At 37.4% G+C, this 12,334-nt stretch overlaps 1 protein-coding gene across 1 annotated transcript in view; it reads left to right on the top strand.

Annotated features, from left to right (window-relative positions):
* The first annotated feature begins 5,104 nt into the window (after positions 1-5,104).
* RNASET2 (ribonuclease T2) overlaps positions 5,105-12,334 on the top strand; it is a 72,691-nt gene continuing 65,461 nt past the window's right edge. The window contains exons 1-3 of the mRNA XM_036768214.1: positions 5,105-5,209; positions 5,254-5,343; positions 7,439-7,589. Coding sequence (XP_036624109.1) covers positions 5,105-5,209; positions 5,254-5,343; positions 7,439-7,589 — 346 coding nt within the window. The remainder of the gene's footprint in view (positions 5,210-5,253; positions 5,344-7,438; positions 7,590-12,334) is intronic.

Below are 12,334 nucleotides of genomic sequence, written 5' to 3' on the forward strand. Positions count from 1 at the left end.
AGACTATTTTATCTTTATTCCTAAAAGTTATGCCTCTCTTAATAAAACCCAAGATAACATTAAGTTAGAGCAGCTTCCTAACAACTCTTTCTGCCTTTTATTGCCTCTCCCAAATTTATCCTTCGCACTTCTCTCAGACTAGTCTTTATTCCTGTATGTAGTGATACTATTCCTTTACTCAAAATCCTGCTATGGTTCTAATGGCCTTTAATGCCACCATATCTTCCTAACCTTATCTCATACTATTCCCTTCCACATCCATGCTTCAGCTACACACACATAAACACACACACACACACACACACACACACACACACACACACCCTAGACAGGTGGTTCATATTGTTCACTGTGCATGGAAAGACCTGTTTCTTGCCGTCTCCTCTCCTTCTTGGTTTGTTTGGTTTTTTATTCTTTTACCTTTCAGTCAGTTGTGTGATGGGGAAGATGTCTGCTTTAGCATGTTCCAATCTCACACCTTCTTCAAGGATACCTTTGATTAGTATAGATCATTCTTGTAAAGATGTTATAGAGATTGGAAAGTAGGTTTATGAGTCAGTAGTTATTCATAGAATAATAGCTTTAGAGCTGGAAGGGGGTTTAGAGGACTTTCATTCTATGGATGAGGAAAATGAGACCCAGGTTAGGTAACTTGCCTAAGGTTAAACAAGTAAGTGTTAGAGCCAGAATTCAAACCCAGGTCCTCAGACTTGAAATCCAGCAGGTTTTATTTAAACCAAGCTTCCTCCCACGAGGCAGATAGAGATGCTAGAGATCACACCTAGAGTCTCAAATGTGGAAAGATTGCACCCTACTACTGAGGGTTAACTAGGATAAAATATAGTAAGTTTCTCTGATAAAAGTCTCATTTCCAAAACATATATGGAATTGATTAAAAACTATAAGAGCCATTCCCCAGCTAATATGTGACAAAATAATATGAACAGGCAGCTAGGTGGCACAGTGGCTTAGGGCACTGGGCCTGGAGTCAAGAAGACCTGAATTCAAATCCAGCCTCACTTACTAGCTGTGTGACCCTGGGCAAGTCACTTAATCTGTTTGCCTCAGTTTCTTCATTTGTAAAATGGAGATAAAAATAGCACCTACCTTGCAAGATTGTTGTAAGGATCAAATGAGATGTTTGTAAATTGTTATGCACAGTGCCAGGTGTGGCACTATGTAAATACAATAGGCACTATATAAATGCTTACTCCCCTCTTTTTCCTTTTAAAAGAAATCCAAGTTTCGAACAGCTATATGAAAAATTTTTTTCTTTGGAAAATTTTCCAAATCACTAATGAGAGAAATGCAAATTAAAGTAACTTGAAGGTTCTATTCACACCCATCAAATTGACAAAGATGACCAAAAAAAAAAAAAAGAAAATGACATGTTAGAGGGGCTTTAGAAAAACCAGCACACTAATGACTTGGTAGAACTACAAAATAGTACAGGCATTTTAGAAAGCAATTTGGAACTGTGCCTCAAGCCACCAAACTCTTTAATCCCCCTACTATGTCCGTATGCCCAAAAGGGCCAAAGAAAGAGGAGAAAAAATGCAAGAAGTGTACAAATACATTTATAGCAACTCTTTTTGTGAGGAAAAGAACTAGAAAGTTGAGGGCTGCCCATCAGTTGGGGAGTGACTGAAGAAATTATGGTAGATAAATATAATAGACGATTGTGCTACAAGAAATGACAAAAGACATGGTTTCAGAAAAAAATGGAAGACTCGCATGAACTGTTGAAAAACAAAGAAACCAGGGAAACAATTTATATAACAACAGCAGTGTTTTAAAGACAAACAACTTCGAAAGATGTTAAGACCTCTAATCAGTGTGATGACCAATAGCAATTCCAGAGGACCAATGATGAAGCTGGATACTTAGCTCTTGAAAAAGAAGAAAAGTAAATATGCAGAATGAGATAGACATTTTTAGACATGGCCAATCTGTGAAATTCTTTTGCTTAATTGTACATATGTGTTACAAGGGTTTTGTTTTCTTTTCTCCCCGCCCCCCCCCAGTGATGGGATGAAATGGCAGGGGAAAAAATAAATATTTTTAATTTAAATTTTTTAAAAATTTAAAAAGAATAAAGGCACAGGTCCTAAATGATTGTTCAATGAGTGAATAAATGAAAACAGTAATTTTTCCCTCCAAACCCTATTTGCTTTTGAGAAATTTTATGTAATCCGGATTTTAAAAATTATTTTAGTGGTCTTCAGAATTATGTAACTTCCCTAATGATAGTTTGCCAATGGGCTCAGTAATCACAGATTGAATTCTGATGATGACAGCACAGCATTGGTCATCACAATGCAAACAGGGCCCTTTAACTTCTCTGCTGAAGCACATCTCAGGCCACTTCTTTCATCTTGCTCCATGCTCCTCTATCCCCAGAAGGCCAATCATGAAGTGAAGATTGTAAAGTCCATTAAGGACCCTATGGGTCTAGGGATCAGCTGCTGCAACTCTGGGATGTGTCATTGCCAGTAAGGCAGAATATTGCCTTCCCTTGTTGTAACAGCTGCTGTAGCTTCAGAAAATACTTTTCCTGAATGCAGTCTCTGCTACTGAAATCCTCCCTTTCCCGACTCCTTCTCTGTGCTACTCCGGATTTCTTGGATGGAAGGCATTGTGTGCCAGGCACTGTGCTAAGCACTGGAGATTCAAATACCAGCGAAAAGAAAGACAGTTTTCAATTTACAAGGACCATTATCTCTCCTTCCCACTCTTCAACTTTACCTGCAGACACTGGGGGGCCCGGAGCAGGGAGGTGGGGGAAAAAGAAAACCCTTGCAACTAGTATGCATAACCAAGCAAAAAAAAAAAATCCTCACATTGGCCATGTACAAAATACATGCTTATGTGGGTGTAGGGGGTGGTGTGGGTGGATGGGTGTGTGTAGCATATTTCATCATGGGCCATGCTTACCTAATTTTTCTATTTGTTCTATTGGTTTTCATTATTACTGCCTTATCGTTCGGTTTGAGATCTTACAGATAACCTGTTCTTGGTAAAACCATGCTAGCCCTTTGTGCTCGCTGCTTCCTTTTGCAGATGTTCACTTAATCTCTCTTTAATGATATATTTCCTAGGCATCAAAGCCAAAGTTCACTAACATAATTTGCTGACTCTCTTCTTTTTCCCTCATTCAGAAACCAGGGTCAGAAGGTATGCGTCGTTGAGATGCACACCTAGGTGAACACAAGGAAGACAAGAATTACAACTGCTACAACAGCTTCGTAAAAATGAATGTCTCTTTAATGCAGTGACCAGCCATGGTTCCACAAGACCTATGAAGCACGCCACCCACCTCCTGCCAGAGAAGTGATGGACCAAATATGCAGAATGAGGCACACGTTTTTTTTTGATACGAGTTTGTTTTGTTCAACTATGAATATTTGTTCTAGGGTTCTCCTATCCCTGAAAAAAATGAAAGGAAAGAAGAGAGAAAAGAAAAGAAACGCTTGCTAATTTAAAAAATAATAATAAAATTTAATTTTAAAACTACCAAAAGAAATAAAAAAGAAAATCAAGATAACACCCTTTTCCAAGGCTTCAATACCTCTTCATTCTCCATGGTTTTTCAGTCACTCAGCAATCTCATCTGCTAGTTCTTTCAATATACAGAGATCTAGTTCATCTGGGCTAGTTGTCCTGAATTCATCAAAGTTCCTTCTTGCTATTTATTGTGGGTATAAACTCCTGTTAGCCATTTTTGTTCCACTTCCAGGACTGTAGCCATGACTTCCCCTCATTTTACAGAAAAAAGATCCATTGAGACTAAATGAGCATCCCAAGATCACACAGGTAGTAAGTAACAGAACCAGGACGCAAAGATGGGCCCCCTGACTCCAAATTCAGTGCGCCTTCCACAATAGCATTTCATCTACATATCATTTGATACAATCAACCAATATTTCTTGAGCTCCTACTACATGTATAGTACTCTCCTGGTATAGTACAGTAATACTGAATCTAAAAGTTAAAAGACTGGCTGTGAAAGGAAGCAATAGCCATAAGTTCTGGAAGGCAAAAACTTTATTTTTCCAAAAAATATAATATTTTATTCTATATAGTATATAATATATATTTTTCCAGTGTTTGGTTCACGTGCTTCATTAAGATGATCCTGCTGTATGATACATTAACCTGCTTCATAAACATCCTAAATATCAGTCATTTGTTTTGATTTCTGATATAATTTCAAGAAGCTACTGCCCATACTATAATTTAGTGTGGGACTTCTGCCAGTCCTGATAAGAAGCACTGTGATTAAGAGACAGCAATAGCTTTTGACAATAATCAGCATCCAAGTACCACCAACTCTATCACCCTACAGAATCTATGAAGCAATTCTCTTTGAAATAGTGGCCTTACGCAGGCTTCAAATCCCTCATTACAAGTGTGGGAAGCAGTCATTTAAATTACACAAAACTGCCATAAATCATGCCATGTAAAAAAAAAAATTCCTACCCTGCTTAGTGAGCAGGTAAAAATATACATAAGAACTGCTCAAATGTCCACATACAGACCTCTTGAATTGCTTATTAATTACACCAAAAAAAAATTTTCAATTTGGCAAGACTAATGGACTGACAAAGTCCTATCCAACCCTCAACATTCATTTTAAACATTTGAAAGTTAAGTAGCAATACACGTGCTCTCCGAATGTAACTGAACTTTGACTCAGATTGACAACTATAATATACCACATTTACTCATCCATTCCTTTCCCCCACCCCCGCCCCACTCCCCCTGTACATTTAGGCTGCTTCTTTCCCCAGGAGGTAAAGAAACTGCCCCCAAGACTTGATTGGTTCAGGAGGTATGAGGTTCAAATCTTGTCTTTCCTGACAGCTTCCGGCAGTGTTGACTTTTCAGTCATTCTGCATGTGCCTGTCTACATCCTCCCAGCCTCCCTCTTAGGTGACAGGGCCCAGTCTAGCCAGACTGCATTAACAGTCGTTAATATAGCTGCTTATTCTCTTCTTGGACATCTCTATGAATGTCATTACTACAAGTTTTCTTAGTTTTATTATCTGATGACCTTTACTATCAAGTCATTTCTATTTATATCCAATCTGAATCCATTCTGAAAATGACAGCCTGCACCCCCTGCCAGGAACTCTTTCTTACAGGGAAGCCTCTCCCTCCTCATCCCTACCCGCAGAAATTGCGAAGGTGTGGTGAAAAGCGGGTGAAGGTGAAGAGCTGTGATTAAGAAGCTTCTTTTACTTCCAACCAAAGACGTCATCCACGCCTCTTCAGCTGCTCCGTGAGGCTTTTGAAGCAGCTCCTGCTATTGCTAACAACCATAGCAGCCTTGAATCTCCAAAGGTGATTTAGGCATTCAGGTGAAAAGCTGCATATTACGTTCTTAAAATGGAGGGAAGGAAGGAAAGACATGTTTGTTGTTGTGTGCATATGTTTGTATGTATGCCTCCAAATATAACAGACACACTGAAGTCAACAGCCTGTGTGCAAATGGAATCGAGATCATCCATAAAATATAGAATTGGAAAAGAAGGTAGGTGAGCCAGGTAGCAAGAGTGGATAGATGGGCAGCCTTAGTGCTGTACCCAGGGATTTGCTGGTAAATGTTTAACAACCAGCTCACTTCCTCCCCCCCAAAAGTAGCTAAATACATTTTAAAATTTAATCTGCATTATTAGCGTCTCCTCAACCACTTTCTTAAGTCTAGAGAATCAACAAAACAATAAATATTTCCTGATTCGGCGTCTGCTGATTTCTGAGGTGAGTGCTCACACAGAAAATTAAACAATCTCCTCTACTCAGCTAGCTGGCTTTAGCATATCTCTGACCCACAGGATATTAAAGCCTCTAGTACGCTTGGAGGGTCTATGAGAGACTTTGGATAAAGTCCCAAAGGATGAGAAGAGGTGGGTAGGTGGGTTGCCATCTGTTCCTTTTAAGGGAGTACCCATCTCAGTAAGACCATGAATCCATTGAAGGGACTGCTAGTACTGCTAGTACAGCCTAACAAAATAGGAAGGCTGAGTTAATCCTGTCCCCTGACTATTAGCTTTATGAAGGGATTCTATGGTACTGACATCAATTGTTCTTTACAGTTTGTAGCTTTTGTTGTTGTTGCTTTTTAAATGTATAAAGTGTCAACATTTACCTGGAGCGCTTAAGAAAGAATTTATACTAGAGTTAAATAATCAAATTCGGTGTGACAAGGGTCACTATGGTTAACTTGTTTAAAGAGCAGGATATTTAGCTAGAAGAAGACTTAAGTTGTCTTGTAATGCTGGAAATGTTTTTGTACAGAAAAAGTAGACCTGCTTTGAACTCTTCCTGGGGGAAGAACCAGCACCAGTTCTTCCTATTCTATCCTAAAAATATTTATCGAGTTGTTAGTATGGCAGGCAATATGGTAGAATAGAAAGAACTCTGTTTCTGGTATCAGAGGACCAGGGTTCAAATCTTGCCTCTGATTTTTATTACCAGTATGACCTTGGGCAAGTCACTTGAACTCCTTTGTCCTTACCCTAATACATTATTGGTGGAGCTATAATATAGACATTTTGAAAAGCAGTTTTGAATTACGTGAATAAAGTAACTAATATGTCCATGCCCTTTGCATATACCTCAAGAAACTCATTGATAAAAAGAAAAAAAAATCTTCATACACACCAAAATATTTAGAGTAGCAATTTTTCTGGTAACAAAGAGCTAGAAACAAAGTAGATGTTCATCTATTGGAGAATGGCTAATGATACTGTGGTATGTGAACATGATAAAATACTATTATGCTATGAGAAATGTTGAATATGATGACTAGAGACAAGCATGAAAAGACTTACCTGAATCCATGCAAAGTGCAGTTAGCAGAGCCAAGAAAACAAACAGTAAGTACAATAATGTAAATGTAAAGAACCACAAAAATAATTTAAAATTAATGTTGTAAAATTACAAACAAATTTGAAAACAAGAAAATTAGATGACAAGACATATCATCTTCACTCCTTTGCAAAGGTGGAGTGGCCGCAGGTGTGAAATATTGCTTATAATGTTAGAGTGTATTTATGTGTGTGTGTATATGTGTGTGTATGTATGTTTGTGTGCGTGTGTGTACATATATACATTATATACATGTGTATATAGTGTATGTATATGTGTGTACATATATACAATGTACACATATTGTATATATGTACACAATAACACACGCATACATATGCATTTTACTTAATTTTTTCTCTTAAAAATACAAGGAATGGATCTTTGGGAGGAGAAAGGGGAGGGTTTCAAAGGGAAGTTGAGGTAATAGAAAACAAAACATTTTAATAAGGTGCATTTTAAAATCTACCCTGGACCACAATTTCTTCATCTGAAAATGAAGGAGCTGGACTAGAGGACCAACCATCTTCACTACCAACACTGACTGCTGACCAATTATCACCAACAGGTAGGTAAGCCCAAAAAACAGCAGCAGCAGCACCACCTAAAGACCACTAACCCTGATTCCAGCCCAGGAAGAGCAGCCACTATCCAGGAAAACAACCCCTACGAAGAAGAGGCCGGCCATTCCCACCAATACCCACCTATGAAGCAGACAAGTAAATCTAATTAAAATAGCCAGCACCTTTAAGGAGAGATGGTAGGCAGCATGTGCCACACTAGTCAAAACACTACCTAAATTACCTTAACCACCATGACCATCATCTCTCCTCATACCCTGATGGAGATAACCTAAGACCCTGAACCCAGAAGCCCTAGCATAGGAGTGCCCCCCAGACCACTGGCCCTGTTTCCAACGTAGTCCCAGCAGCCATCATTCAAGGAAACAACCTTGATGACAACTCTAAGCACTACAGAACTTCTCTCCTTAGCAGTCAAAGCTACTAAAGAGCCAGGGGAAAAAATGTTCTCACCACCAAAGTGCTTGGTGCTATCAAATGGCTCAACTTCAGAAGTGGATATAATTTTACCAGTGAAAATGAAAAGGAAGGTGCATTACTCTCTGCTTTGTCACTGCATCCTGAAGACCATAGGCCTTTTCATTTTGACTTGTGATTTGACTTGCAACTGAAACTTCCCACATGCAATGTCTCTCCAGTTTGAATGAGTTCATGGGAAGGATCAGCAAAGGCCTTCTATAGGAATTAGCTCCTGAGCTAAAAAGTACTTCAGCAATATTCAATTCACAATATTCAATTTACAAACACACCAAGCAACAGAAGCATAAAGGTAAATAAGTACAATTGTCATAGAAAAATAAGTAATCTAATCAGTTATCCCCATGTGTAGAGGTTATCAGACAGACACACAAACACACTGACCTGTGAGGGTTAAAAGGAATCATCAAGAGCTTTTTTGAAAGTACACAAGGGGTAAAAGATCTAAGTGAAGGAGAAAATGGAGGAGCGAAAGAGAAGTGCCATTGATGAAACACCTGGTTCCTTCCACTGGTGAATCACTGCATTTTGTGATATAGAATTGCAGGGTAAGAGGATACATAGATACAGAGAGAAGAGAAGAGGAACAGAAGGGAAAGGATTATGCCCCCCTAACTAGTCCATAGATGAACAGCATTGATGATAAGCATCTCATCAAGAAGTGGAGTGGGAAAAAAAAAATTAAAAAATAAATAAAAATTTTAAAAAAGAAGCAGGGTGGAAGAAGGATACAGGAAAATAGGAGTCTAGAAGACTAAAAAGCAGGGGGAATTTCTCCCTGAAGAGAATTCCATGGAGGAAGAGTATACCTGAAATGAGAGATGGGGACTACATGATGAGTTCAAGCTGGGACCAGTTGTCTTACAGGGAGAACACCTTAACAGACAACAAGCCTGATCCAGCAGAAGGGAGATGTGAACACTTAGGAGCTGCTAGCATATGATAAGAGATCACCATTTACCTAGACATGAGATGGCACAGCCTTTGAGAAGGTATAAATCATAGGAATGGTAGGGGGTGGGGTAGAATTGCACTGTACGATCTGTAATTGTCTAGGCATTTTTCCTTCATGAATTAAGAATTCTAAGACTGAAGCACAGCAGAAAATGAAAGGGAAAAAGAGGTAAGATCTATAAAGGCAATAATAACATTGAAATTGGTGAGAAGAGGGAACTTGAACCTAGTAAGCTGGAAGTTTTAACCCCATGAGAAACACAAAAATCAGAGAAGGAAAAAAATATATATATGTATATGATATGTATAATATATTGTATATATATATAGTTGATATATAATGTATAATATTACATATAGATAAATATTTATAAAATATATATAGATATATAAATATAGCCCATAAATAGGAGAATACACTTTCAAAGTAGACAAGAAAAGAAGTAATAATGAAAAGGAAGTAAAAAGAAACTTCAAAAAAGGAAGAGCAAAAAGAAAATAACATAAGAAGTTGGAAAGAAGAATCTAGCTAGATTATAAAATCATTTAACTGAAAAGTTAAAGAAGTGGAGCAGAGGAGGGGAAGAAGTAAATAACTAGAAACAAGAAAAATAATTGAGGTAAATAGAAGTGGGGGTGGTGGGGCGGAGAAGAGACCTTTTGGGAAACAGAATTGCATCAAAGTAGTTAATGCAAAACTTAATTCCAGGAACAAAAGGATTGACTTAAAAGATAAAAGGAGTTTGAAAAAAAAAATAAAAATAAAGCAACCTTCCCACCAAGGAAATAATACTCAAAGAGCAATCAGTGGAAATCACAAACTTAACTAGTGTCTTTAAATGTGACTGGAATAAATAATCCAACAAAATGAGAGTGGCAGAATGAATGAGAATAAATCCTACAATCTGTTGTTTATTAAAAAAAATCTAATAATATTAATATTAGTAATAATAGCATACATATGCATACACTTCAAAGTTCGCAAAGTACTTTTCTTGTGTTAAATCTCATTTTATCTAAAAAAAAAATTCAAAAGAGAAGCTTGGAAAATATGTATTATGCATCAAGTGAATGCTCCCCCTGAATTTCAATAATGCTGTCAGATTTACAATATCAATAGAGATAAAGAAAAGACAATATGCTTGAAGGAATTGAACAGTGAGCAAATAAGCATCGATGTATTAAACATATATGCACTAAATGGCAGAGCATTCAAAATGAAAAAAAAATCAACTGAATTGCAAGGACATTGACATATAATAAATTCTAAATGAGCACAAAAGAAATCTTGAAAGTTAATGGAGAAATAAAATAACAATTAAGAAATAAGATAAGTTGGAAGCCAAAAAAGATGAAACTGGTTCTTTGAAAGACAAACAAAACGGATAAATCATTATCTCAACTAATTAAAAAGGAGAGGGAAAAATTCAAATTAACAAAACAAGAATGAATAAGGTATAATCACAGCCAATGTGAAAGAAATAGAAGTATCTGATCCTACTGCTCAAAATTACATGCCAAAACTGAGAATCCAAAATAGAGGATTAACTACAAAAATATAAAATGCCTAAATTAACAGAACACTAAATGGAGATTTTAAATAATACAATTACAGAGTAGAAAATTAAACTAGCTATAAAAGAACTACCAAAGAGAGAGAAAAAAAAAAAACTTGGCCCAAATAGCCTTACAAAAGAATTCTATCCAGCTTTAAAATAGCAATTAGTATTTCTAGTAAACAAGTTATCCTCAAAAAACTAAAAAAGAAAATACTTTACTAAACTTCTTTTACTAAAAAATAGAATCTTAATACTTAAAATAAGGAAGGATAGAGCAAAGAAATAGCAACTTAAGTAAATATTATAAATGAACCAATGGTCCAAACATTTCAAATAAAATCAAGTCAAGAATTTATTAAACCCTTAAAACAATTTACATCCTCAAGGAGCTTATATTCTAATAGTGCACAGAACATATACATAGCTATATAAAAGATACATTTAGAATAGATGGAGGATAACCTTAGAAGTCAGGGCACTATTAGTAACTGTGGAGATCAGAAAAGGCCTCCTATAGAAGGCTGGATTTGAACTGGATTTTGAAGGAAGCCAGGGATTATAAGAGATAGAGATGGTGAAGAAGAGCATTTCAGGCTAGAAGGACAGCCAGTGCAAATGTGTAGAGATGGGAAATGGAAAAATTGTGTATAAGGAAGAGCAAATCGACCAATATGGCATGCTGTCCATTCCAATATAATAAAAATGACACTACTGAAATTTATTTTCTGATTTACTGTTATACCAACCCAATCACCAAGAGGGTATTTTTGTAGCAAATAAAATTGCAATGAAGGCAATTTATTTTTTCCAGGACAAGATACGTTAATAACAGACATGTGTTAATTAGCTGGAAAATGGGTTATGCTGGTACCTCTGCAAAAGCCAGGGAACTGGGCATGATCAATTTATTAGGATAGCAGTAACTAATAAGTTAGGCCAGTGACCTCTTGATGACCAAAGACCCAGAGTGAGGGTGGACAGGATCTTTTAAACCTAGGTGTGTCTTCCTTCTGAATGACCAGACAGTACATCATTTGGACCTCCCCTGGCAAAGTCCAGGCAATCCCAATCGGCAGACTTTAATAAGGGGTTGGGTTAAAAGTTCTCAGCTCCTTCCTATTCATCATAGAGAAGTAAGGGGAAAGCAAGACTAATCCTTAGGTGATGGGATTAGTGGGGGGGTGAGGGTGGGGAGAGGAAGTGGGCTGGCCTTCAGACATGGCTGATTATGCCCTATCTGACACTTAAGGAGTACTAGTTGCTTTATAAGACCCAGTTGCCTCTAGCAAGAAATTAGAAAACTAGAAAAACAAAAGCCTTCTCAGTCAGGTTCCACCCTTCCTTTGGTCTTCCCCACCTCTCACTTTGATGAAGGAAAAGGACAAGAGACTTGAGCCATTGGAACGTCCTAACCAAGCTGGTTCTCAGTTTACTTGTAAACAGAAGCTAGAGTCTCGCTTGAGAGGGTCCCAACTCAAGTTGGTTAACAAGTAGATACCTTGGGGGCTGAGAGTCCTCCCATTACCCAAACTGCCGGTTGAGCTTAGTCTTAAAAAAAAATGAAGTCTGACCAATAGGAAAAAGGATGGATTTCAGATTAATAAGATATTTCTTATTGTTCAGTCATGTCTGACTCATTAAGTTGAAATCTGGCCTCAGACATTAGCTGCATGACCCTGGACAAGTCACTTAATCCTGTTTGCCTCAGTTTCCTCATCTGTAAAATAAGCTGGAAAAGGAAATGGGAAATCACTCTAGTATCTCTGCCAAGAAAACTCCAAATGGGGTCACGAAGAGTTGGATACAACTGAAACAAGGGAACAACAAAACAAGAATACTTTGCTACAGCTTTGATATGTCTATAGTTCTTAAACGTCACAATCTACTCTTTCT

This window comes from Trichosurus vulpecula, chromosome 7, assembly GCF_011100635.1.
Source record: "Trichosurus vulpecula isolate mTriVul1 chromosome 7, mTriVul1.pri, whole genome shotgun sequence".
NCBI classification, from domain to species: Eukaryota; Metazoa; Chordata; class Mammalia; order Diprotodontia; family Phalangeridae; genus Trichosurus; species Trichosurus vulpecula.